We start from the raw sequence: 23724 nt of genomic DNA on the forward strand, positions 1-23724 counted from the left end.
GGAAGCCTCCGCCCCAACTCCCACAAGAGTCCCGGCCCCACACCTACGGACCACCCCCCCACGCCCGAGGCCCGACCCCACGCCTACAAGCCGGCCCCTACCACCGAGGCCACACACACACCCACACACCCACCCACACACCTGCAGACTCCCGCCGCCCCTCCACTCCCCGAGACCAGCGGCCACTTGAACCCTGACGCAGTCCCAGGGCCCAAGCCCACCCCAGACTCCCTTGGAAGCCCCAGTCCGGCACGGGCCGGAAGCCCACTCCCCGGCGGTACTCCCGCCCGGCACCGCGCTAGCCAGCCCGCGCCCCGGCGGGGTCCTTGGGGCCTTCGGCCGGGCAGCCCTCCTCGGGGTCCTTGCGCGGTTGCGTAGCAGCTGCGAGGACGCGGCCGACCCGGATGCGGGTGGGGAGCCGCGTGAGCGGGGTTCGCCTGCCGGTCCGGGACTGGACGGGGGCCAGGGCTCGCGGGGGGGGGGCTGGCTGGGGGCTGCTGGCCACAGGTGGGCCGACCTGCGGCGTCCCTGGTCTCTCCAGCCCTCGCCCGGGACCGCACGAGAGGAGGAGGCCGCCCTCGAGGCGGGCTCAGCTTGTGGGAACCGCCCCTCCGAGGCCGGCCGTGGGCCCCGGGCGAACGGAGGGCCAGGGTGGGGAAGGACGGGCCGGTGGGTTCACGCGGCGGTGCGGGAGCGAGGCAGCCCAGCCTGGCCGCGGGGGCGGGGGGTTTCCCCCAGACATGTTTGGTGCCCCTGACATATTGAGTGAAAGACCTTGCCCGCTGGATCGCGAGGACAGCGACAGCCGTAAATGTCGAGCGTGGAGTGATAGGGCTGGGCTGGGCTCGCGAACGGGTCGCTCCGGCTACAGGGTGGAGGTGGAAGACACTCGGAACTAGTGGAGGTTGAAATAACACCAGAGAAGAGGGTCTGGGGAATGCCCGCCTTGAGGGAGGACGGGGCAGCTACTGACTGCGGTAGGGTGGAAAATGGAGGGGAGGTGAGAGGCGTGAGGTGGAGGGTCGGGAGTACAGGTTAGGCGTCTTTGGCCGTGTGCCCTGCCATTCAGTGATGAGCGCTCAGGCTTACAGAGCACTCTCTGCCAGTGTCTCACATTGATCATGTGACATGGGCACTGGTTATGGTCACTGTTTTACAACTGAGAAAACTTTTGTATGTGAAACTTGTAACTGTTGAACTGTGGCTTCAGCGTGGCTTTAGAATACTGTCTCTCCAGGTGGGAGTGGGAGGTGTGGCCCTGAGCATAGCTGCAAAGATGATAGGGTAAACCACCCTAAGAGGATCTTGGTGGGGACAAGATTACAACAGGGTGATGGGGAATAGAGAAAGATGCAAGTGTGTTCTTGGGCCCCGCTCTCATCAGCTCATTGTTTCCCTTGTCCAGGCAGATGAAGAAGTAGATTTGGTTGAAGCAACTTCTCATCACTTTAACAAGAGACTCTTGATCTTCCCAGACAGTGACTAGACCCCCCTCCCCTGGGCTGAGCCCTTTTCTACAGTCAGGAGCCAATGGCCGAGGACAGAGCCAAATCCTGTGAGCTGGACCAAGAGAAATACGATGCTGATGACAACGTGAAGATCATCTGCCTGGGGGACAGTGCCGTGGGCAAGTCCAAGTATGTTGGGAGATTAGGGAAGAAAGACCAGGCCCAGAGTGGGTCTGGGTTATTAGAAAAATCCTGCGGAGGCGCAGAGGAGCATGCTCCTATGGAAGTGGTGAGGGAGTAGTCTTGGCTGGAGCCCCGGTGTGCATGGTGGAGCGAGGGGCATCACATCAGCAGCTGTGCATGTTGGGGCACGGGCAAGTCGTAAGGACTGAGGAAGCTGAGCTGTTTCCATGAGTCCTGGCAGAAGGTGTGGGGCGGGTCACCCTAGAGACTGCTAAAGCAGTCCAAGGTGAGGCAGTGAGAACTGGGGTATTCCAGTATGTGGTGTGTGGGCTGAGGGATTGCAAGGTGGAGACAGTGGGAATGGAGAAGGAAAAGTGTGAGACGTGTGACTAGCACAACCAGTGACAGAATGAATAAAGATGATAAAGATGCTTTCCTGGAGGAACTCGCTGAGATTGAGAAGAGTGGATAGAAATGATGACTGAGTGTAATCAGCATAAAGATTAGTGTTTTCTTCTAACTGACTTCGGTGCCTGTGTGCACGGGGGTGGAACTCCCCACCTGGAGAGTTGAAGGGAGGCCCTGGCAGCTTGTCTCTACGAGGTGTGATCCTGTTTGTCACTTGTGGGCTGCTGAGGGCACACACCTATTTCTGCCGTCACAGGATGAGGGTAGACTTGCCCCTGACCAGATGTCTGATTTAGTCTCATCTCACAGCTGCTCCAGATCCACTTTGTTTTCCACCTTCATCTTTTATTAATGTTTCCTTGGACTCAGGTAGCTGTGAACAATTCTCTAGGGGCCTTGCTGGTTTTTAGGCCATCTTCGTGAATTCACATTCTCTTTCTCTGCCCCACCCCAACACTCACACTGTAGCTTTAGTTTCGTATTTTACAGTTGCTTTGACCATCCTCAGCACCATGCCTGTACAGTGAAGGTGGGGATGAGTGTAGTAGTTTGGGGAGATTACTCAGTAAATAACACCCCCTTTTCCCCCACCCAGCAAAAAGAGAACAGGAATGGCAGGCAGTGGAGAGCAAACTGTCAGCTTTATAACTGATAGACATGTTGGAGGACGTAGTTTGGTGTGCGATCCAAGGTGGCTACCCAACCCCTAAGTTCAATGCCAGTGTCTTATAAGCCTCACTTAAAACAACAAAAAATAAGAATCTAAGCAGTTAACAGGACGTCAAACATTATCACAGCGTTGGCCTCTACAACTACAACCTTTGGAAAACAAGCCAGTCTCCAGCACCTAACAGTGTCTCAGGGAAAACGTTGTCCCAAAGACAAAGACCATGATGAAAACACAGTGTGTCTGAGGAGAGATGAGCAGGTGGGCAAGTCTTGGTTCAGTTTCACTGGGACTCAAGAATTCTGTGCCTGTTTTCAGTATCTCCAACTTGTGAATCTAAACTCAGTTGGGGGAAGACTATGAAGAGGTTAATTAACCCCTGTGTTCATCATAACTGGAGGGCATCTGTGCACAGCCTCCTCTGGGTAGTGGTTGTGAGGTGGTGCTGCCACCTTGCACGGCTTGGAAAGTTAGAGTAATGGCAGCCCCACTCACCAGGCCTTCCTGGAAGTGCCTTCCTTTCTCATGCAGCAGCTTTATGCCGCTCCATTCCATTTCCTCTTTAGGCCTATTTCTGGCTCCCCGAGCCTCCCTTGAGGGTGGACTCCTCTGCTGCATGTGAGCGGCTGTCCTCAGACCTGGGCACTGCCTCCTGGGGAGGCCTTTCCTTCCCTCTGCATTCGCCACCTTCCTGAGCTGGATGCTGCTGCAGGGAGATGTTCTCCCTGACAGCCGCGTCTGACCTAGCCAGCTCATGACCTGAGTGTCCTGCCTGGCTGCCAGTCACTCGACAACAGCTGAGCACTACCAGGCCAGACCCTGTTCTAGGTGATGGATAAGAGCCCCTGCCTGAGTCCCCACTTATGCCCAGGCATTTTCTTCACGTTTTCTGTACCACTGGGACTGCTGACCAGACTGAGAGGTACCCATGCTCTTACTGTGGCTTCTCTGCAGCTCCAGAAGCCATCTTCCCCTGGGAGTCATTTAAGGCTCTCCACCCCTTCCCTTCCTTCTTTTTATGGATTTCTATGGACCTCAGATGTTCTTTCTGCTTAATAACAAGACAAGGCCTTTTCTGATTCTCTGTTTGAGAGTAGTTAGGTCCAGGTGCATTGCCTTTTTCTTTGATAGCTGTCTAAGTGGGCCTTAGGGTCTCATTTTCCCCTTAATAACTGTCCATCATCGTGCAAAGAGGGCAAAGGCACACACTCGCTGAGGCCACATGGTGTAAGTACAAACTTGAGTCGACTGGGGGAAATTATGAGGAGAGACTACACAGCATGCCCCATGTCCCAAGCTCTTGTTATCCCTGAGGGCCTGGAGTAGATGGGCTGGATGCCTTGTGGAAAGGGCCTCAAGACAGCGATCTGGTGCCTATAATACTCTAAATATTTTTGGGAAAGGACTGTTTATGTGACTGTGTAGCAGTGGCAGCCTCCTGGGGCCTCCAGAGGGTAAACCTGCTCTGCTTTTGAACTCAGGCCTGCCAAGCTGGCTGTCTGCTAAGCTACAGAAAGTTGAGAGGGAATTTGTATCTCAGTCCTGTCGTCCAGAGGCCAAACTTTCCGTAAGAAAACCCCTCTCTGCCTTTGTTTGCACTCTTTCACTGCTCCTGCTGTGATGAGGCGAGTCTCGCAACCTCTGCTGAGCGCGTGATCTCTCCAGACAGCGTTCCAGGCACAGGCCGTTTTCTCACCCTCTGTGGCTGCAGTACTTTCATTGTGTGGTTTTCTACATCCATGTAAGAAGGTGGTGTATTTTCTTTATAATATGGGTTCTGTTTCTTTTTAGTTATAAATGAAATCCACCCCCCTTTTACAATGGAAGCTGCAGTTTAAACCTCAGAAGTATAAAATCTTGGCTAGAGTGTATTAAATTGATAGACAGATAAGGAGTGACCTCACAAACGTGGGAAAAGAGCAGTTGCAATGTAGAGAGTGGTTAGGGCAGGCCTGTGTTTACAGGGGACGTAGAACAAAGACTTGAAGGAGGCAAGCGAATGAGCCATGCAGATATCTAGGGGAGGAGCATTTCAGCAGGAGGAAATGGCTAGTGGCTGGAACAGAGGGAGCAACAGAAAGAGAATGGGAGAGAAGAGAGGAAAGGGAAGAGTCAGTGGTGGTGCTGGAGATCTGAGGAGACCTTGATCTGATGGGAATCAGATGGGAAACCATTGGATGGTTTGAGCAGAGGAGTGACTTAAGTCTAACTTTTTTTTTTTTTTTGAGGAAGATTAGCCCTGAGCTAACATCTGTTGGCAGTCCTCCTCTTTTTGGCTCAGGAAGATTGGCCCTGGGCTAACATCCATGCCCATCTTCCTCTACTTTATATGTGGGACGCCACCACAGCATGGCTTGATAAGTGGTGCGTAGGTCCGTGCCCGGGATCCGAACCTGCGAACCCTGGGTTGCCAAAGCGGAGCACGCGAACTTAACCACTATGCCACTGGGCTGGCCCCCAAGTCTAATTTTTTAACTGGATTAGTGACCACGTTCTGAATAGATATTCATCTCAATAATCAATAGATCAAGCAGGGAAAGAAGTAGTAAAGTGATGAAGCATTTAAACAACACAGTTATCAATGTTGATCATTCATGTATAGAGAGAGATATTTAAGAGTTTCTATAGGGAATTTTAATTTTGTGTTTCACTGACGACTCATGGTATTGAGCACCTTTGCGCTTATTTGTACTTATTGGCCATTTGGAGCTCCTCTTGTGTGAAATGCCTGTTTAGGCCAGCTGCCCATTTTTATTGGATTGTTTGTAGGAACATCTTTATACCTTCTGGACCTTCTTTCAGTCTGTGGCTTTTCACTCTATTGTTAATATATTTTGATTAACAGAAGCACTTAATTTTAATAAAATCAATTTAATCTTTGAAAAAATTGTTAAATTAAAAAAACTATTTAAGCTTTATTGAGAGGTAACTGATATATAACATAGTTAAGGTGCACAATGTGATGATATGATACACGTATATATTGCAAAATGCCTATCACATAAGGTTAGTTAACACATGCATCACTTCACATAGTTACCTTTTTTTTTGGCGTGTGGTGAGAACGTTTAAGATTTACTTTCTTAGCAACTTTCAAGTATATAATAACAGTATTGTTAACTATGGTTACCATGCTGTACAATAGATGCTCAGAACTTAATCATCTTATGACTGGAAGTTTGTACCTTTTGACCAACAGCTCCTCGTTTCCCCCACCCCCCAGCTCCTGGCAACCACCATTCTATGCTGTTTCTGTGTGTTTGACTTTTTGAGATTCTATAGAAAAGGGAGATTGTACACTATTTGTCTTTCTCTGTCTGACTTTTTCCATTGATCATGGAAAGGTTCATTCATGTTGTCACAAATGGCAGGATTTCCTTCTTTTTTATGGCTAAGTAATATTCCATTTTATACACACATGCATATGCATACCTCATTTTGCTGCGCTTCACTTTATTGTCCTTCACAGATATTGTGTTTCTTACAAGATCCTCCACCAGCAAAAAGATTGACTCGCTGACTGCTCAGATAATGGTTAGTGTTTTTCAGCAATAAAGTTTTTTTTTTTTTTTTGTGAGGAAGATCAGCCCTGAGCTGACATCTGATGCCAATCCTCCTCTTTTCTGCTGAGGAAGATTGGCCCTGGGCTACCATCCATGCCCATCTTCCTCTGCTTTATATGGGATGCCGCCACAGCATGGCTTGACAAGCGGTGTGTCGGTGCGCGCCCAGGATCCGAACCTGCGAAACCTGGGCCACCGCAGCGGAGCGCGCACACTTAACCACTGCACCACCAGGCCGGCCCCTACAATAAAGTATTTTTTAATTAAGGTATGTACATTGGTTTTTTTTGACATAATGCTATTGTATACTTAATACACTACAGTATAGTATAAACTAACTTATATGCACTCAAAAACCAAAAAATTTGTGTGATTTACTTTATTGTGATATTTGCTTTCTTACAGTCGTCTGGTGAACCTATGTTCACTTGAGAAGAGTGTATATTCTGCTGTTGTTGGGTGGAGTATTCTGTATATATCTGTTAGGTCTAATTGGTTTATAGTGTTGTTCGTGTCCTCAGTTTCCTTGTTGTTCTGTCTGGTTGTTCTACTCATTATTGAAAGTGGGGTATTGAAATCTCAATATATTATTGTGCAGCTATCTATTTCTCCCTTTAGTTGTGTCAGTATTTACTTCATATATTTTGAGACTCTGGTGTTAGGTGCATATATGTGTGTAACTTTTATATCTTCTTGATAGATTGAACCTTTTATCAGTATATCCTTCTTTGTCTCTTGTGACTTTTTTGACTTAAAGTTTATTTTGTCTGACTGTAGTATAGCCAGTCCAGTTCTCTTTTGGATAATATTTGCATGGAATATCTTTTATCATCCTTTTGTTTTCAACTTCTTTGTGCCTTTGTATTTGAAGTGAGTCTCTTACAGACAAGCACATACATGGATTATGGTTTTTTAATGTATTCTGCCAATCTCTCACTTTTAATTGGAGAGTTTTATCCATTGCCATTTGCAACAATAATTAATTACTGATAAAGAATTACTTATTTCTGCCATTTAGCTATTTGTTTTCTGTATCTTCTGTTTTTTCCTCAATTACTCCATTATTGCCCTTTTTTTGTATATAGTTGATTTTTGGTAGTGTACTATTTTGATTCCCTTCTTCATTTTTTGTATAATTATTTAGTTTTTTCTTAGTGGTTACCTTGGAGTTTACAATTAATATCTTAAACTTATAACAACCTATTTGAATAATACCAATTTAGTTATAACAGTATATTATACTATTATATAGTATATATATATATACACACACACACACACTCTCTGCTTCTAGATTTCTCCATCCCTCCCCTTTATATTGTTTTGTCACAGATAACATCTTTATACATTAAATGCCTATTAACGTAGATTTATAATTATTGTTTTATCTATTTGCCTTTTAAATCATATAGGAAAAAAGAGGAGTTACAAACTGGAAGTACAAGAATACTGGCTTTTGTATTTACTGATGTGGCTGCCTTTGCTGGAGATCTTTATTTTTTCGTACGACTTTGAGTTTCTGTCTGGTGTCCTTTCACGTCCGCCTGAAGCACTCACTTTAGCATTTCTCATAGGGCTGGTATCCTGGTGATGAGCCCCATTAACTTATGTTTATCTGGGAGTGTCTTAATTTCTCCTTCATTCTTGAAGGATAGTTTTCTGGGCATAGCTGATGGTTTTTCCTTTCATAACTTTAAATATGTTATCCCACTGCCTTCTGACCTCAGTGGTGTCTGGTGAGAAATTAGCTGTTTATCTGATTGAGAATTTTTGTCTTTGGGTTTTGACAATTTGCCTGTAATGTGTCTTGATGGGGACCTCTGTGAGTTAATCCTGCTTGGAGTTCACTGAGTCTCCTGGGTGTGTATATTCATGTCTTGCATCATATTTGGGAAATTGTTAGCCATTATTTCTTCAAATATCTCTCTGCCCTTATCTCTCTCTCTTCTCTTTATGATGCATTATGTTAGTATGCTTTATGTTGTCCCACCAGTTCCTTGGACACTGGTCATTTTTATTCGTTTTGCTTTCTACTTCTCAAACTAGATAATTTCAATTGCCTTATCTTCAAGTTTGCTGATCCTTTCTTCTGCCTGCTCAAGTATGCTGTTGAAACCCTGTAGTGAGTTTTTCATTGTAATTATTGTACTTTTCAGCTCCAGAATTTCTGTTTGGTTCCTTTTATACTTTCTCTCTCTTTATTAATATTATCATTATGTTCATATATCGTTTTCTGATTTCCTTTAGTTCTTTATCCATGGTTTCCTTTAGCTCTTTGAGCATATTTAAGATAATTGATTTAACATTTTTGACTAGTAATCCCAATGTCTGGATTTCTCCAGGGATTGTTTCTGTCAGATTCTTTCTTTCATGTAAATAGGATGCACCTTCATGTGTCTTTGTGTGCTTTGTAATTTTTTTGTCAAGAATTAAACAGAGTATTTTAAAGTGGTAACTTTGGAAATCAGATACTCCCACTCAGGGATTGCTCATTTCTGCTTGTTTAGGGCTGGAGCTGTCCATTTGTAACTTTTCCACCTATTTGTGCAAAGTGTATATTCGTTGTTTTGTGTGGTCACTGATGTTTCTGTTCCAATATCTGTGGTCAGTGACCTGACAAAGATTTCCTTAAATGTCTGGCTCCAAAAAGGGAAAGAAAAAAAAGGTGTTTCTATCTATCAAAGTCTCCAGTCAATGCTAGCAGGGACAGTCTCGGAGGCCTGAGAAGGCTCAGACCCGGTTCCTCAGGGATCTACCCAAGTGGTCAAAATATGCAACCCAGACTTTTCGAGGGCAGTCTCTCTACTGCTCTGACACCAGCCAGACACTTGGAACACAGGTTACTACATCATTGTGGTGGGACTGAGGAATAGTTGCTGGTTTGTGCGTGTTGTTCTTCCACCCGAGATCAGCGTTGTCTCCTTTCATCTAGCACTGTGCTGGTTTTTATGTGTCCAGTCAGATTCCAGAGTTCTGAAATAGTTGATTCTGATCATTTTTTTCTAGGTTACTGATTGTTTCAGTTGAGGGATTGACTCCTACAATTTCCCCCTCCACCATTTTGTGTAATGTCCTCAAGGTTCATTTATTGCCATGCATCTCAGTTGCTCCCACACCATTGATCGATACAATAATCCTTTACCCCATTGAATTGTAGTACTGTTTTTGTTTTAAATCCACATAACATATATGTGGCTGTATATATGTTAAGGGCTCATTTATTGTCTGTCTTCATCCCCTAGAATGTAAGCTCCATGAAGACAAGAATTTTCATCTGTTTTGTTCAGTGTTATATCATGGCACCTAGCATAGTATCTAGTAAGTGGCAAGCACTCAGTAAATTTTTTTTTAATTAGTTTGTACTAAAATTGTTTAGTCTGTTCTGTGAAGAACATTTATGTTATCATTTTTATGCTATTAGACACAATCCTGCAGTGAATATTTTTGTGCCTGCCATCTTGGGCACACACTTAGACCTGGGGTGAAATTGCCAAGTTTTAGGGTTAGCTCAAACTTCGAGATATCCAAATTACTCTCCAAAATAGTGATATTAAATTTACACTCCTACCAGCACAGTACAAGAGTTTCTGTTGCTCCACAAATTCTCCAACATTTGGTGTCATATGACTTTGGGATTTTGGTAATCTGAGGGATATGAATGCTACTTCATTTTATTTTAATTTGCATTAAAATCATTAAATCATTAAATTAAAGGATTGAGTATCTTTTCAAATGTTTGTTAGCCATTCATCTGTGAATTGCCTGTTCATATTTTTAGTACACAGGTTGCTTGTTCTCTTATTCACTTATCAGATCTGTTTATATTTTCTGCATATTTTTTTTAATTTTATTTATTTATTTTTTCCCCCCCAAAGCCCCAGTAGATAGTTGATGTCATAGCTGCACATCCTTCTAGTTGCTGTATGTGGGACGCGGCCTCAGCATGGCCAGAGAAGCGGTGCGTCGGTGCATGCCCAGGATCCGAACCAGGGCCGCCAGCAGTGGAGCACGCGCACTTAACCGCTAAGCCACGGGGCCGGCCCCATATTTTCTGTATATTAATTCCTTGTCAGTTATTGGCACTGCACATATCTTCCCAGTCTTTGTTTTTTTGTTTGCTTTTTCTTAAATTTTCATTTTGAAACATTATAGATTCCCAGGATGTTACAGAGAGTGCCTGTGTACCCCTCACCCAGTTTCCCCAGTGGTTACATCTTACAGAGCTATAGTACAATATCAAAATCAGGGAAATGGCATTGGTTCAATGCAAGTCTATAATTCTGTATCATTTTATCACGTGTAGATTTGTGTAACCATCACGAGAATCAAGATAGAAAACTATTCCATCACCGCAGAGACCTTGGTCATGCTACCTATTTATAGTCACAGCCATCCCACTCCACCGCCCACCATCACTAACCCTTGTAACCTCTAATTTATTCCCCATGTCTGTAATTATGTTATCTTGGCGACATTGTATAAATTGAATTATACAGTATGTGACCTTTTTTACTGAGCATAATACCCTTAGGAGCCATCCAAGTTGTTGGGTATATCAATAGTTTGTTCTTTTTTATTGCTAAGTAGTCCATGGTATAGATGTACCACAGTTTGTTTTTTCCAAAATGTTCCAGTTAAGTGACATGTTGTTTCTTGGTGATGGCTGTTACACGTAAAGCTGCTATGAACATATGTGTATAGGTTTTTGTATGGACATGAGTTTTCATTTTGTGTTGTAGCTAGATCATATACTGAGTACATTTCATTTGTTAAGAAACTCAAATTTTTTTCGGAGTGTCTGTTTTCCCACCAGTAATATATGAGAGATGCAGTTTTTCTGCATCCTCACCAACATTTGGTGTTACTGATTTTTATGTTAGCCATTCTGATAGGTGTATAGTGACAGCTCATCATGGTCTTAATTTCCATTTCCCTAATGGCTAGCGAAGTCAAACATCTTTTCATGTGCTTATTTGCCATCTGTACATCCACTTCAGTTAAATGTCTCTTGCCCATTTTCTAATTGGATTTTTTTAACTGAGTTTTGACAGTTCTTTATTATTCTAGATACTAGTCTCTGTTGGATATATTGTTTGCAACCATTTTCTCCGATTCTGTAGCTTATCTTTTCATCCTCTTAAATAGAGTCTTTCACAGACAAAAGGTTTTAATTTTCGTGAAGTCCAATTTGCCTTTTTTTTTTCTTTTATGGAGCATGCTTTTGGTATTACCAAAGTCATGGGCTTTGGTCTTCACCAAACCCTAGGTGCCAAAGATTTTTTTCCTATGTTTTCTTCTAAAACTTTTATAGTTTTAGATTTTACATTTAAGTCTGTGATCAATTTTGATTTAACTTTTATTTAAAGTCTGAGGGTTTTGGGTAAAAGTTTTTTTTTTCTTTTTTTTTTTTTTTGCTTATAGATACAGTATTCAATTGGTCCAGTGTCAGTTGTTGAAAAGGCTATCATTCCTCCAATGAATTGCTTTTGCACATTTGTAAAAAGATCAGTTGGCTGTACTTCTGTGTGACTGTTTCTGGGTTCTCTCTCTCTCTTTTTTTTTTTTTTTTTTTGTGAGGAAGATCAGCCCTGAGCTAACATCCGTGCCAATCCTCCTCTTTTTGCTGAGGAAGACTGGCCCTGGGCTAACATCTGTGCCCATCTTCCTCCACTTGATATGGGATGCTGCCACAGCATGGCCTGACAAGTGGTGCATCAGTGCACGCCCGGGATCCAAACCCAGGCCGCCAGCAGCGGAGTGCGTGCACTTAACCGCTACGCCATGGGGCTAGCCCCCCTGGGTTCTCTCTTTTGTTCTGTTGTTCTGTGTGTCTAACCCTCTGCCAGTACCACACAATCTTTATTACTGTGGCTATATAATAAGTTTTAAAATCGAGTAGATGCATTCCATCCCCTTTATTCTTTTTCAAAATTGTTTTAGCTCTTCTAATTCCTTTGCCTGTCTATATAAATTTTAGAAAATCTTGCCTATACCTATAAAACGTCTTGCTGGGATTTTAATAGGCATTAAGCCTGCATATCAATTTTGGGAGAATTGGCATCTTTTTTAATAATGAGCTTTCCAGTTCATAAACATTGTATGTCTCTCCATTTATTTAGATCATCTTTGATTTCTTTCATCAGTATTTTGTAGTTTTCAGCATACCAGTTCTATAAATGTTTTGTTAGGCTTACACCTAGGTATTTCTCTTTTTTTTGTTTTTTGACCATTTATAAATGGTATCATATTTTAAATTTCTGTATATATGTTTGCATTGCAAGTGTATAGAAATACAGTTGATTTTTGTGCATTGACTTTCTATCTTGTGACCTTGCTGAACTTACTTATTAGTTCTAGGAGTCTTTTTTGTAAATTCCTTAGTATTTTCTCTATATACCATCATGGCATTTGCAAAGAGGGACAGTTGTATTCTTTTCTGAGTCATATGCTTTTTCTTGCCTTATTGCACTGGCTAGAACTAAGGTAAGAGCAGATATCTTTGCCTTGTTCATGAATTTAGGGGGAACACATTCAGTCTTTCACCATTGATTATGTGTTAGTTGTAAGTTGTTATAGATGCTCTTCGTCAAAGTTAGGAAGTTCCCCACTATTCTTATTTTTCTGAGACTTTTTTATCATGAATGGGTGTTGAATTTTTTCAGATGCACTTTCTGCATCGATTGATATGATCGTGTGATTTTTCTTCTTTAGCCAGTTAATATGGTAGATTACGTTGATAGATTTTCAAATATTGAACTAGGCTTGCATCCATGAAATAAATCATACTTAGTCATGGTGTATAACTTCTTTTATATATTGCTGAATGTCTTTGGTTTTGATATCAGGTAAACTGACCTCATAAAATGAATTGGGAAGTGTTCTCCCCTCTTCTGTTTTCTGGAAGAGATTGTGTAAAATTGATACTAATTCTTTGAATGTTCAGTAGAATTCTCCCCTGAAACCATTTGGGCCTAGAGATTTATAGTTATAGAGCTATTCAAATGATCTGTTTCATATTAGGTGAGTTTTGGTCACCTAATATTCCTTTTAAGGAATTGGTCCATTTTGTCTAAATTGTCAAATTTTTGTGTGTAAAGTTGTTTGTAGTATTATAGTTTGTAGAAGACTGTGATGTGCCTTACTGAGAAATATGTGTGTTAGATAAGCTTCCTCAGGCATGAGTTATAGTGCCTGGTGAGTCAATATGAAGTCAACATTAATGAATCAACAGTAAAAATGTGACCAGAGGCTCACAGGAACCTAGCCCTGTAACTCCCCTCAGAGCAACAGTTCAATATTCACTAATTCATTGTTTGTGGTGACCTTATAGGACATAACTACTATGAATAACAACAATCAACTGTAATTCTTGATTTGTTACGGCTTAAGTCTGCCATTGTAGTTTTTTTCTGTTTTTCATTTCTGTATTTGTTTGTTTTCTGCCTCCCTGTGGGTTGCTTGAACATTTTTAAAAATTCTATTCTGATTTATCTGTAGTCTTGTTGTGTATCTCTTTGTGTAGCTTTTGTAGTGGTTGTTCTAAGTATTATATTGTATATACGTAACTTTTCAGTCTACCAGTTAGAGTGAAGTGTAAACACCTTACTTCCCTTTATGTCCCTTTACCCTCCCCTGTTTAATTAATAACCTCCCCTTAATTAAAATTAAGTATTTCCTCTACATGCATTGAGAACTCCATCATATAGTGTTATAACTTGTGCTTTGACCATCAAAAATAATTTTAAAAACTCAAGGGAAGAAGAATGTTTATTGTACTTACCCATATTTTTTCTTACTCTGTTCTTTATTCCTTCTTGATACCCCAAGATTCCTTCTTTATTGTTTACTTTCTGTTTGCCATTCTTTAGCCATTTTTTTAGGGTAGGTCTGCTAGAAACAAATTCTCTTCATTTTCCTTCATATGAGAATATCTTGATTTCCCCTTCACTCTTGAGGGATATTTTCACTGGATTTAGGATTCTGAACTGACAGTTCTTTTCTTTTAGCACTTGAGAAATAATGTGCCACTTCCTTCTGGTCTTCGTGGTTTCTGATGAGAAATCCTCTGCCATTTGAATGGTTTTTCCCATGTAGGGACAGTGTCATTTCTCTCTCATTGCTTTCAAGATATTTTTCTTTGTCTTTTGATTTCAGGAGTTTTACTGTGCTGTGTCTTGATGTATACTTCTTTGGATTTATCCTTTGACTTATGTTCAGCTTCTTCACTCTACAGGCTTTTATGTCTTTTTCCAAATTTAGGAAGTTTTCAGGCCTTATTTCTTCTATTGTTTTTTGAGCCTGGTCCTCTTTTTCCTCTCCTTCTGGAACTCCGATGACATGAATGTCATCTTATAGTCCCTCAAATCCCTGAAGCTCTGTTCGTTCTTTTCTGGTCTGTTTTCTTACTACTATTTGTATTGGGTGACTTCTTTTGTTCTGTTTTAAAGTTCAGTGATTCTTTCCTCTGTTCTTTCCATCCTGCTGTGAGCCCATCTAGTGAGTTTTTCATTTTGGTTCTTGTATTTTCCAAATGTCCTAAAATATCCACTGGGTTCTTCTTTATATCTTCTATTTCTGTGCTGAAAACTAGTCCATTGTTGAGACTTTGTATATTTTTATTTATTTCGAGCACATCTGTAATCGCTCATTGATGCATTTTTATGACAGCTGCTTTAAAAGCTCTGTCAGATAACTTTAATAACTGTATCATCACAGTGTTGGCATCTATTGATTATCTTTTTTCCTTTAGTTTCAGATCTTCCTGGTTCTGGGTATGATGAATGATTTTTGGTTGAAACTTGGACATTTTGAATATCATGTTATGAGATTCTGGATCTTATTTAAACCCTCTGTTTTAGCTGGCTTCTTGTGGCACTGCTTCAGCAGGAGAAGGGGGAGAGGCAGCACACCACCCACACCCACCACTTCCCTAACTGCTGGTGGGAGTGAAGTCCCGGCTCCTGTGGTCTCCACTGACACTATGGAGAGAGCAAGCCTCATTACCATCTGGTAGGGAAGAAAGTTCTGGCTCTCTGCTTGGCCTTCTTTGACACCAACCCAGCGTGGGAATCTTGGGGCGCCTCATTACAGTGGCAAAAGGGTGGAAGTCTCGGCTCCGCACTTGGCCTTTGCTGATGGGGGTGGAGGTGGGGCTACAGTTTTTTGCATGGTGTTTAGATGGTGGTTATAGTCTACATGATTTCCGTCGTAGGAACTGGGGATGCAGCAATAAACTAAAAAATCAAAAACTGCTTTCATGGGCATTTCATTCTAGTTAAGAGAGAGAGACAGTCAATAAGTAAAATACCTAATATTTCAGTTGGTGTCACCTGTAGGGCAGAGATAGAATACAAGGTAAGACAGAATTTGCCTGTTATAAGGAAGATCATCAGGGAAGGTCTCATTGCTCAGGTGACATTTGAGCAAAGCCCTGAAGGACCTGCAGAATATTGGGGAAATGGCTTTTGGGTAGAGGGCACACCTCCCTGGCCTCGGTTTCCTGTGCATAAAGCAGGGGCAATTGTGCTTGTCAGCAGTGTGAAGAGGTAGAAATAATGGATCTGAGATCCTCACAGGGGCTCGTGTGTGCACTTACAGTAACATGAGCTGTTTGTTATGAGGGGTTAGTAATGGTAATTCCCAGGTTCTAGGCTTGGAGAATCAGGTGATGCCACTAACTAGATAATTCAGAGGCAGGGGCAGGGTTAGTGGGTTAAAGAAACTCACTTTTAGATCTGTTGAATTTATGGTTCACACAGACTTCTCCAGTGTCAACATATGGCAGAGCTCTGAAGAAAGTCCTGTATTTCTTCAACTAATATTGATCATCAGCTGCTGTGGTGCCCAAAAAGGATTAAGGCGGGGTCCCTGCACGCAGGCAAAGCAGCTGTGGGTACTGGGCATTGTTACAGCAAGGGGGCCAGGAACTTAAGGGCAGTCAGGAAGAGGGCGGGTGGGCAGTTCCTGGGCGTTGTTCTTAAAAGGAAACTGTGTGGCTGTGGAGTGAATGGGAGGTGGGAAGCCACAGGTGGCTTCCAGGTTGTCAGCTGTGAGATCATGCAGCAGGGCAAGGAAGAGAGGTCGAGGGATATGTCTGACCACCTTGCACACTCTCCTTACAGACTTATGGAGAGATTTCTCATGGATGGATTGTATCCTTCAAGGTTTGAAATGCTCCTTGTTCCTGCAGCTCCTCCCCACCTCATGCCAACTCAACCCCACTGCCCACCCCTTTGCTCCAGTGGTCCAGGGAGGAAGGATAGGTGAGTGAATGCACAGGTTTCATTCCTGCTGGTTTCTTGCCGACTGACCCACATGGCATCACACATAATCGATGCTGCATATTGTGGAGCTTACTCATTTGGATTTGCTTTATATTAGGAGGGCAAGTAGAATGGCTAATAGCTCCTGGTCAAATGCCTAGATTCAAACCCCACCTCTTCTTAGTAGCTCTGGCATTGGGCAATTCACTTAACCTCTCTGACCTCAAAACTTGGGCTCTCTAATATTTAAAAATTCTCCAGTATGAATGAACTTTGTAAGGTATGAGTTGCCAGCCTCTCCCTCCTCCCATGAATTGTCACATTGTGCACATTTGGAGTGAGACCTTCCCTGACAACTGGGATAGTTTTAAAAATCTTCCCAGGGGAATCCATTGAGAACCATGAGTGAGAAGAGCCTGGAGCCTCTTGCTCCCTGCCCTGGGCCCCGGCCCCCAGGTGGAGTCTGCGTGTATCTTGCATTACCTTCTACCAAGTGCTCCTTTGCACCCACCCACCTGCTTCCTCCTGGCTTTCCTGGTTAAACCACCCAGTGTCCTGCAGCTTCAGGAAGTATTATTCCCCAGGGTTTTTGTTACAGGTTCACACACAGGCAAACTACAATTCATAAACAGCTTGTCGAGGCTTCTTTCGCTGGAACGGTCATGTTGCTGCCTATGGCTGAGTTTCCTCTCTGGCCTGCAGGAGCCCCATCCATTAAGGAGCTGGGGCATCGACGGTTGCATTTTCCAACTAGCTGATGCCGTTGATGACAGCAGCTCTGTAAAATTCCATTCCATGTTTTCCCTTGGACTTAGATGGCCAGGACACACTCCCAGCCTCTCCCGCCCTTGCATTTCCATTGTGCCAGCAATATTTGAAGCTGATCCTCTGTCTGCAACATTCATTCAATTTAAAACCTAACTTCAGAACGCAAAGGAGAGAGGGCCTGTTCCATCACACCAACGCCCCCCAAGCACCTTCCTTACCTCCCTTTTATTCATCTTTGCTCCTTAACCTGAACTCAGTCAGCCACAGCAGCTATCCACGTACGCCCTGACCCTGTACAAGCACACGGCCACGGTGGACGGCAAGACCATCCTTGTAGGTGAGCAGCACGCCCAGCTAGCCGACTCTCAAGGGGAGGGAGGGGGGAGGGGAGAGAAGGTCCCTGGGAGAGAGTCAAGCAGGGAGGAAATGAGACCCCAGGCAGGGACGAGGGGCGGTAGGGAAGACCCCGAGAGCCAGGAGGCCAGGGAGGGCAGGAGGAGGCACACAGAGTCTTAGTTCCAACCCTCTGACCTAGTGTTCTCATTTAGCTAGTGTAAAGAAATAATAAATGTGGTCTGAATATTGTCTTCCTCAAGGGGTTTTGACTTTCCGTGAGGTCACAACCTTCCCCTTGGCCAGGCCACACATCCTACCTGTGTCCCTCTGTGGTCACCACACGTGGGAAGTCTGCCTAGTGTTGACATTGGAGAGTCCCGCATCTTGTGGGTGGGGGAAGGGGGACACCTACCTTCTTCCTCTCGAGGCTTCCTGTGTGCATTCTCCTTCCTCTTGGCCCTGGCCCTTTGTCTCCCTCTCACCCACCCCCACACACACGCACACACCTCTCACGGCACACCCAGGTGTTTCGTGTCCTGACGACACACACGTGTGAGCTGCGTGGTCTCCATTCCTCCCCATCCTTCCAACTTGTGCGTTGTGTTTCAGCACTCAGAGACCTGCACAGAGATGCTCAGGGCATCGAGTGTCTGCCCTCCAACCCCCATCAGACAGTCAGAGCTGTGTTCATATTGCAGACTTTTGGGACACAGCAGGCCAGGAACGGTTCCAGAGCATGCACGCCTCCTACTACCACAAGGCCCATGCCTGCATCATGGTACGAGACCAGCTGGGAGGCAAACAAAGGCTCGGCAAGTCTGGCCTGAGGAGTGAGGGGCTAAGGGGCCCAGCAGCAGTGAACCCTCCCCACCAGGGCTGGGTGTGGGGGGAGAGGGGATTGGGGCAGCTGAGGGATACTTCAAAATATACGTGCTCCCCAGAGGTTTTGAGTGAGAGCATGCCAGGGTGAGCCTCTCTTCAAGTGGGGATGGGTGAATAACCACCATGCTAGGGGAGCAGCAAGTTCAGGGCTTCAGCATCAGGCAGAGCATCTAAGAAGCAAATGGGGCCAGCCTGGTAGCATAGTGGTTAAGTTCGTGCGCTCCTCGTTGGCGGCCTGGGTTTGTGGGTTTGGATCCCAGGCGTGGACCTACACCACTTGTCAGCCATGCTGTGGCGGTGTCCCACATACAAAATAGAGGAAGATTGGCACAGATGTTAGCTCAGGGTGAATCTTCCTCAGGCAAAAAGAGGAAGATTGGCAACAGATGTTAGCTCAGGGCCAATCTTGCTCACCAAAAAAAAAAAAAAAACACGAAAGAAGCAAACACAGTCCCTCCATGATGGAGTCCACCTACTCAGAGTGGACTCTATGGTTCCCAAGGAACTTTCCCTCCCAAACCAGCCCCTCTCCTCCCTCCCAGCCCCTCACTTTGCTGTCTAGAACACAGTCCTCAGGGGTCCACCCCAGTAGCCAAGGGGTAATAAGTGCGACAAGAGGACCTGAAACTCAGCCATGGGAAGGACCAAGAAAGGAGAGAAGAGCTGTGTAAACCTGTGTCCCTAGGACCTCCTTCCCATAAACTCCCTGGCTCCATCCTTGGGCCCACTATCCTTTAAGTACAAGAGCCCTTGGAATTTTCCAAAATTTTAATACTAGTACCTATAAGGGGACAAAACAAAAGAGGGTGACAGGGTAGTGCCCGAGGTTGTACTTGAAGTCTTGCATAGTCAACATCTCTGACCCTTGAGAACTGGGAGGGTGGCGTCCCAGCCATTTCTGTGTCTGTTCTGCACTGGCACTTGGTGCTTTGAGCCCACCTCTCTTTTCTCTCTGGGAGTGACCTCCTCCTGCCTCTGACATGTCTCCCTTGGCTCCTTTTGGACCCTTTTCAGAGGCTCAGGGATGTCTGTCCTGCCAGCATCCCTGTGTGCCTGTTCTGTCGATGCCTACCACCCACCCCAGACTGCTGCATGGGGCCTGGCAGGTAGAAGGCACTCACCTTCTGATGACCACGTGGGGATCTTATAGTTGCAGAGGGAGCTGGGGTTCCACTCTCCACCTTGAAACCCTGATGGGGATGCTACTCATCCCAGCCAGCTCCTCCTCAGCTCTCAAAACAAGGAGAGGAAGTTCAGGAACCCAAACCTGGGCAAAAGGTGACTGTTTGTTGGTGATCATGGGAGGCAGCCTGGTGTGAAGCACATTGGAGAAGTTTCATTACAAGCATGCTTTATAAGAAGTCTTTATTGGGAATTTAAGAGAGCATGGTCATTGGAATTGGGCCTAGGGAGTACCTTGGAAGAGCCTCCCAGGTGGACCTCCTGCTGCCTCGGGGTGTGACAGCTGCTGACCCATGCCCGCCATGCAGGGCAAGCCCCTGGCCCTGGGTGTGGTCCATGTTGCTCCTATGAAGGGCTGGGTGGTTTAGAAGTAAGATCAGCGGTTCCAGGGTTGCTCATCTCAATCCACTGTTGTGCTGGGGTGGTTTGGGCCTCTGAGTCTGTTCTGGAGGATGGCTTGGAAGCAGGAGCTGGCCTGTGAGGAGCTCCTGTGAGGGGCTTGAAGGATCCCTGCAAGGGAGAAAGGAACAACTTGAAGTGTTTTAGGACTTCTGGCATCCCTGCCCTTAGAGCAAGTCCAAAGTGCTCATGCTTCTTGCTGATATTTTAAAATAGGTAAAAGCTATAAATTATAAAAAGTTAATAAAATTATGATAAGCTACAAAATAAAAGATAAAAATTACTTTTAAGAAGTTTAAAATACAAAATGAATAGAAGATTAAACAAAAGCTTAAAGTTAAAAGGAAGTCAATAGTAACTAAAGGAAAGTTCTAGAAACATTTAAAATTATTACAAAGGAATTTTAAAACAAAGTTTAAGCAATTAAAATAAGACTAGACTAAGAAAAAAAGTTCACAATTTGTAACAGACTATATTGATTAGTAAAATGATACAACTTGGTTAAAATAGGTAAATAGGATTAGGTGACAAGATAACAAATAAAGGAATAAAGATTTTAACACTTGGATCTGGAGGTTCTAGAGGGCTTCCCTGAAAGAGCACACACAAGCCCAGCCTTTGTGGTCACAGGGGCTGCAGCTCAGAGCAGATGCCCAATCCAGGATCCCAAGCCCATGGCACGTGGCCATGCTCACCTGCCTGTGTGTGTGAGTCACCTGGGGGTGGCGTGCAGTGACATTGACGCACCTGAGCTGACTTCTTTCCTCTGCTCATTGCAGGTGTTCGATGTACAGAGGAAAGTCACCTACAAGAACCTAAGCACCTGGTATACGGAGCTTCGGGAGTTCAGGCCAGAGATCCCATGCATCGTGGTGGCCAATAAAATCGATGGTGGGGCCATCCCTGCATCTGGGTGTCAGCAATGGGGGACCCACCACCACACGTTTCCTCCTCCTTTCCTGGGGCAACAAACCTTCAGTGATCCATCCTCCTTCCCAAGATAAAGCCCTTGGTTGCTTGCCATCACTCCCTTCCCAGTAAAGATGCCAACTGAGCCAACCTGCCCTCTTCCTGAGGCACGGATCCCTGTGAAATGAACTCTTTCTAGGTCACATCCCCTGACTGTCCCTGTCCATCCCACATTCTGGAATGGGGGCCTCCAGTAACCTACCCTGTGAAACCCTCTCCCTTTCCTTTGATGGACAGGCCAATGTCCTACCTTTTCTCTACAGCAGACATAAAGATGACCCAAAAAAGCTTCAATTTTGCCAAGAAGTTCTCTCTGCCCCTGTACTTTGTCTCGGCTGCCGATGGTACCAACGTTGTGAAGGTAATGGTAGACTGTGAGGGCATTCTAGTGAGGTTGGGGAAGGGCGGGTGGTGAAGTGACCAGGGAAGCTACAAAGAGAAGGGCTTGCTGCAAAGATGATGGAGAGGATGGGCATTGTTGTGGGGACCGTAAGTGGGCATGTGGTGACAGGAAGGGGTCATTGTAAGTATTGACAGTAGAGGTGGTGATGGGCCTGGGCTTGGTGAGGAAAAAGTCCATTGACCATGCATGGGGTTAGGGTGTTGGGGAGAAGGTGAATTGAGGGGTGACCTTGCTGATTTTAGGGGTGGAGTATTGTGTGGACTTAGGACGGGACCTGTGGGTACTGTGCAGGCGGAGTCCAGGGCAGTGGTACCCACTGCTATGTTTTCCTTCCTAACACTTCCCCCAGCTCTTCAATGATGCAATTCGATTAGCTGTGTCTTACAAACAGAACTCCCGGGACTTCATGGACGAGGTTTTGCAGGAGCTTGAGGTAGGTCAGGCCCAAATGTCAGGTGGGATAGAGAAAAAGGCGTCTCTTCAGAGGGATGCAGAATATAACCCAACAGAGTGGCTCTTGCATGCCTTTGCAGGCAGCACATACTCATTGTGTGCACCGCTCCTAGAAGTATCAGAGCTACAGTTGAGTAAATGCCGGGCCAGGCCTCACCTGCAACCTTGTTCACAGAACTTTGACTTGGAGCAGGAGGAGGAGACTATGCCGGAGCAAGAGCAGCGTGGCAGCATCCAGAGCCCATCTCCCTCCTGAGTCAGAAGGAGGCCTCTCTCCATGGCCAACTTGTTGGGTGCGGAGTGGCTTTCAGAATACCCCGCCCTTCCGCAACCCTCCAGCTCTGCACTGAGAAACTCTTCCAGGCCATCCCCTGCTCTACTTCCTACAAACTCAGCCATCCCATTTGCCTCCCCCACTTTCATGGCCCATGATACCTGACCCCTCAACAGTTGTCCCCTCCCCTGTACTCAGGGACAGGGATGGGGTCAGCACCAGCAAGCACTCTCAACAGGTGTTAGGAGGTCCATACCACACCCTGAAGCAGAATTAGGAATCAGCATCATAACCCTTGCCCCAGGATCGGACAGTGAAGAGAATCAGGCAACATGCTTTGTGTCTCTCTTAAATAAAAGGAAATTTAGGTGGTGTTTTTTTTTCCTCCCCTCAAACTGACCTCAGGATCTATTCATTGCATTTCCACCAAGGAAATGGTTTCTAATCCCTGACTACCCCCATTCCCACCCCTGCAGAATTGGGAGGCCTCCACCCTTTTTTCACATGGTCTCCCATTCTTTTTCCTCTTTAGTCTCCCAACCAACTTTTTTAAAAAAATGATTTTGAGCAGACAGCTGTTCCTTCCACAGGTTTTTCAGAAGGTGCGGCCAGTACATTGAGGCTGCAGTCACAGGCACACAAGTGAATGCAGGTGACAGGTCCAGCCTTCCTTTGCAGGACACAAATGTGATTGTCACTAACACAAAGGTCAATACAGCCATATCACAAGGCACACCCATTTGGGTTACAAGAAATTAAGAATTAAGACTTTAAGAAAGGCTTCCTTTAAAAGCCCTATTTCAGCATGTGAGGCTTTCCTTCCTTTTGAGAACCAGCGCGGACATGGTGCCTCCTCAGTGGCGAGGGCTGCGGGGAACCGTGCTGCTGCCTGTCCACTTCTCTCCAGTACTTGTGGTTCACTAGTGTTTTTATGATTATCTTGTGCATCATTTCCATCGTTTTTATTTATATTTGTTTCTGTTGTTTTCTTTTTTACAGTAAACGTTGAATTATATAAACACTGAGTGTATGTGCATGCTTTGTGGGTATGGATTTCACCGAGCAAAAAGCCACAAAAGAACTTGTAGGTCATCAACTACATTAATGGAGGGAGACCATCTGGATCTGTCATGCGAGGGTAACCCAGGCTGACTCTTGATTTAGCGTAATAAAGACCATATCAATGGAATTTAGTGTTTTAAAAAGAATGGGATTGACTTGCGAGTCGAGAACAAATGTTTTCCCCCTTTAAATTACTGATATTAAAATTTCACCTTAAGAGATTTAACCTGACCAGGATTTTCAGGGATTGCATTACCCTGGTGAGGGGGGCTTTTAAAAACAACAATAACGGGCCAGCCCAGTGGCATAGTGGTTGACTTCACATGCTCTGCTTTGGCAGCCTGGGATTCGCAGGTTCACGGGGCACGGACTTAGGCACCACTTATCGAGACATGCTGTGGTAGCGTCCCATATACATAATGCAGGAAGAAGATGGGCACAGATGTTCGCTCAGGGTCGATCTTC

General features: G+C 44.9%; 1 protein-coding gene across 6 annotated transcripts; it reads left to right on the forward strand.

Moving 5' to 3' along the window:
• Positions 1–423: 423 nt before the first annotated feature.
• LOC131415801 (rab-like protein 2A) lies at positions 424–23374 on the forward strand. 6 transcript variants are annotated; one of them, XM_058557618.1, is made up of 10 exons: positions 1564–1637; positions 6176–6537; positions 15128–15278; positions 16391–16420; positions 17557–17636; positions 18334–18413; positions 20878–20989; positions 21331–21428; positions 21820–21903; positions 22099–23371. In XM_058557618.1, the coding sequence occupies exons 4-10, from the start codon at positions 16395–16397 to the stop codon at positions 22177–22179; spliced, it is 561 nt and encodes a 186-aa protein (XP_058413601.1). In that variant the 5' UTR covers positions 1564–1637; positions 6176–6537; positions 15128–15278; positions 16391–16394; the 3' UTR covers positions 22180–23371. The 6 variants fall into 6 exon arrangements, with proteins under 6 accessions (XP_058413598.1, XP_058413600.1, XP_058413599.1 ...); XM_058557615.1 differs by lacking the exons at positions 6176–6537; positions 15128–15278 and adding an exon at positions 424–507 and having other exon boundaries at positions 1476–1637; positions 22099–23373; XM_058557617.1 differs by lacking the exons at positions 6176–6537; positions 15128–15278; positions 22099–23371 and adding an exon at positions 22004–22092 and having other exon boundaries at positions 684–1637.
• The last annotated feature ends 350 nt before the right edge of the window (positions 23375–23724 follow it).

The sequence above is a fragment of the Diceros bicornis genome, chromosome 17, assembly GCF_020826845.1.
Source record: "Diceros bicornis minor isolate mBicDic1 chromosome 17, mDicBic1.mat.cur, whole genome shotgun sequence".
In the NCBI taxonomy this organism is placed as follows: Eukaryota; Metazoa; Chordata; class Mammalia; order Perissodactyla; family Rhinocerotidae; genus Diceros; species Diceros bicornis.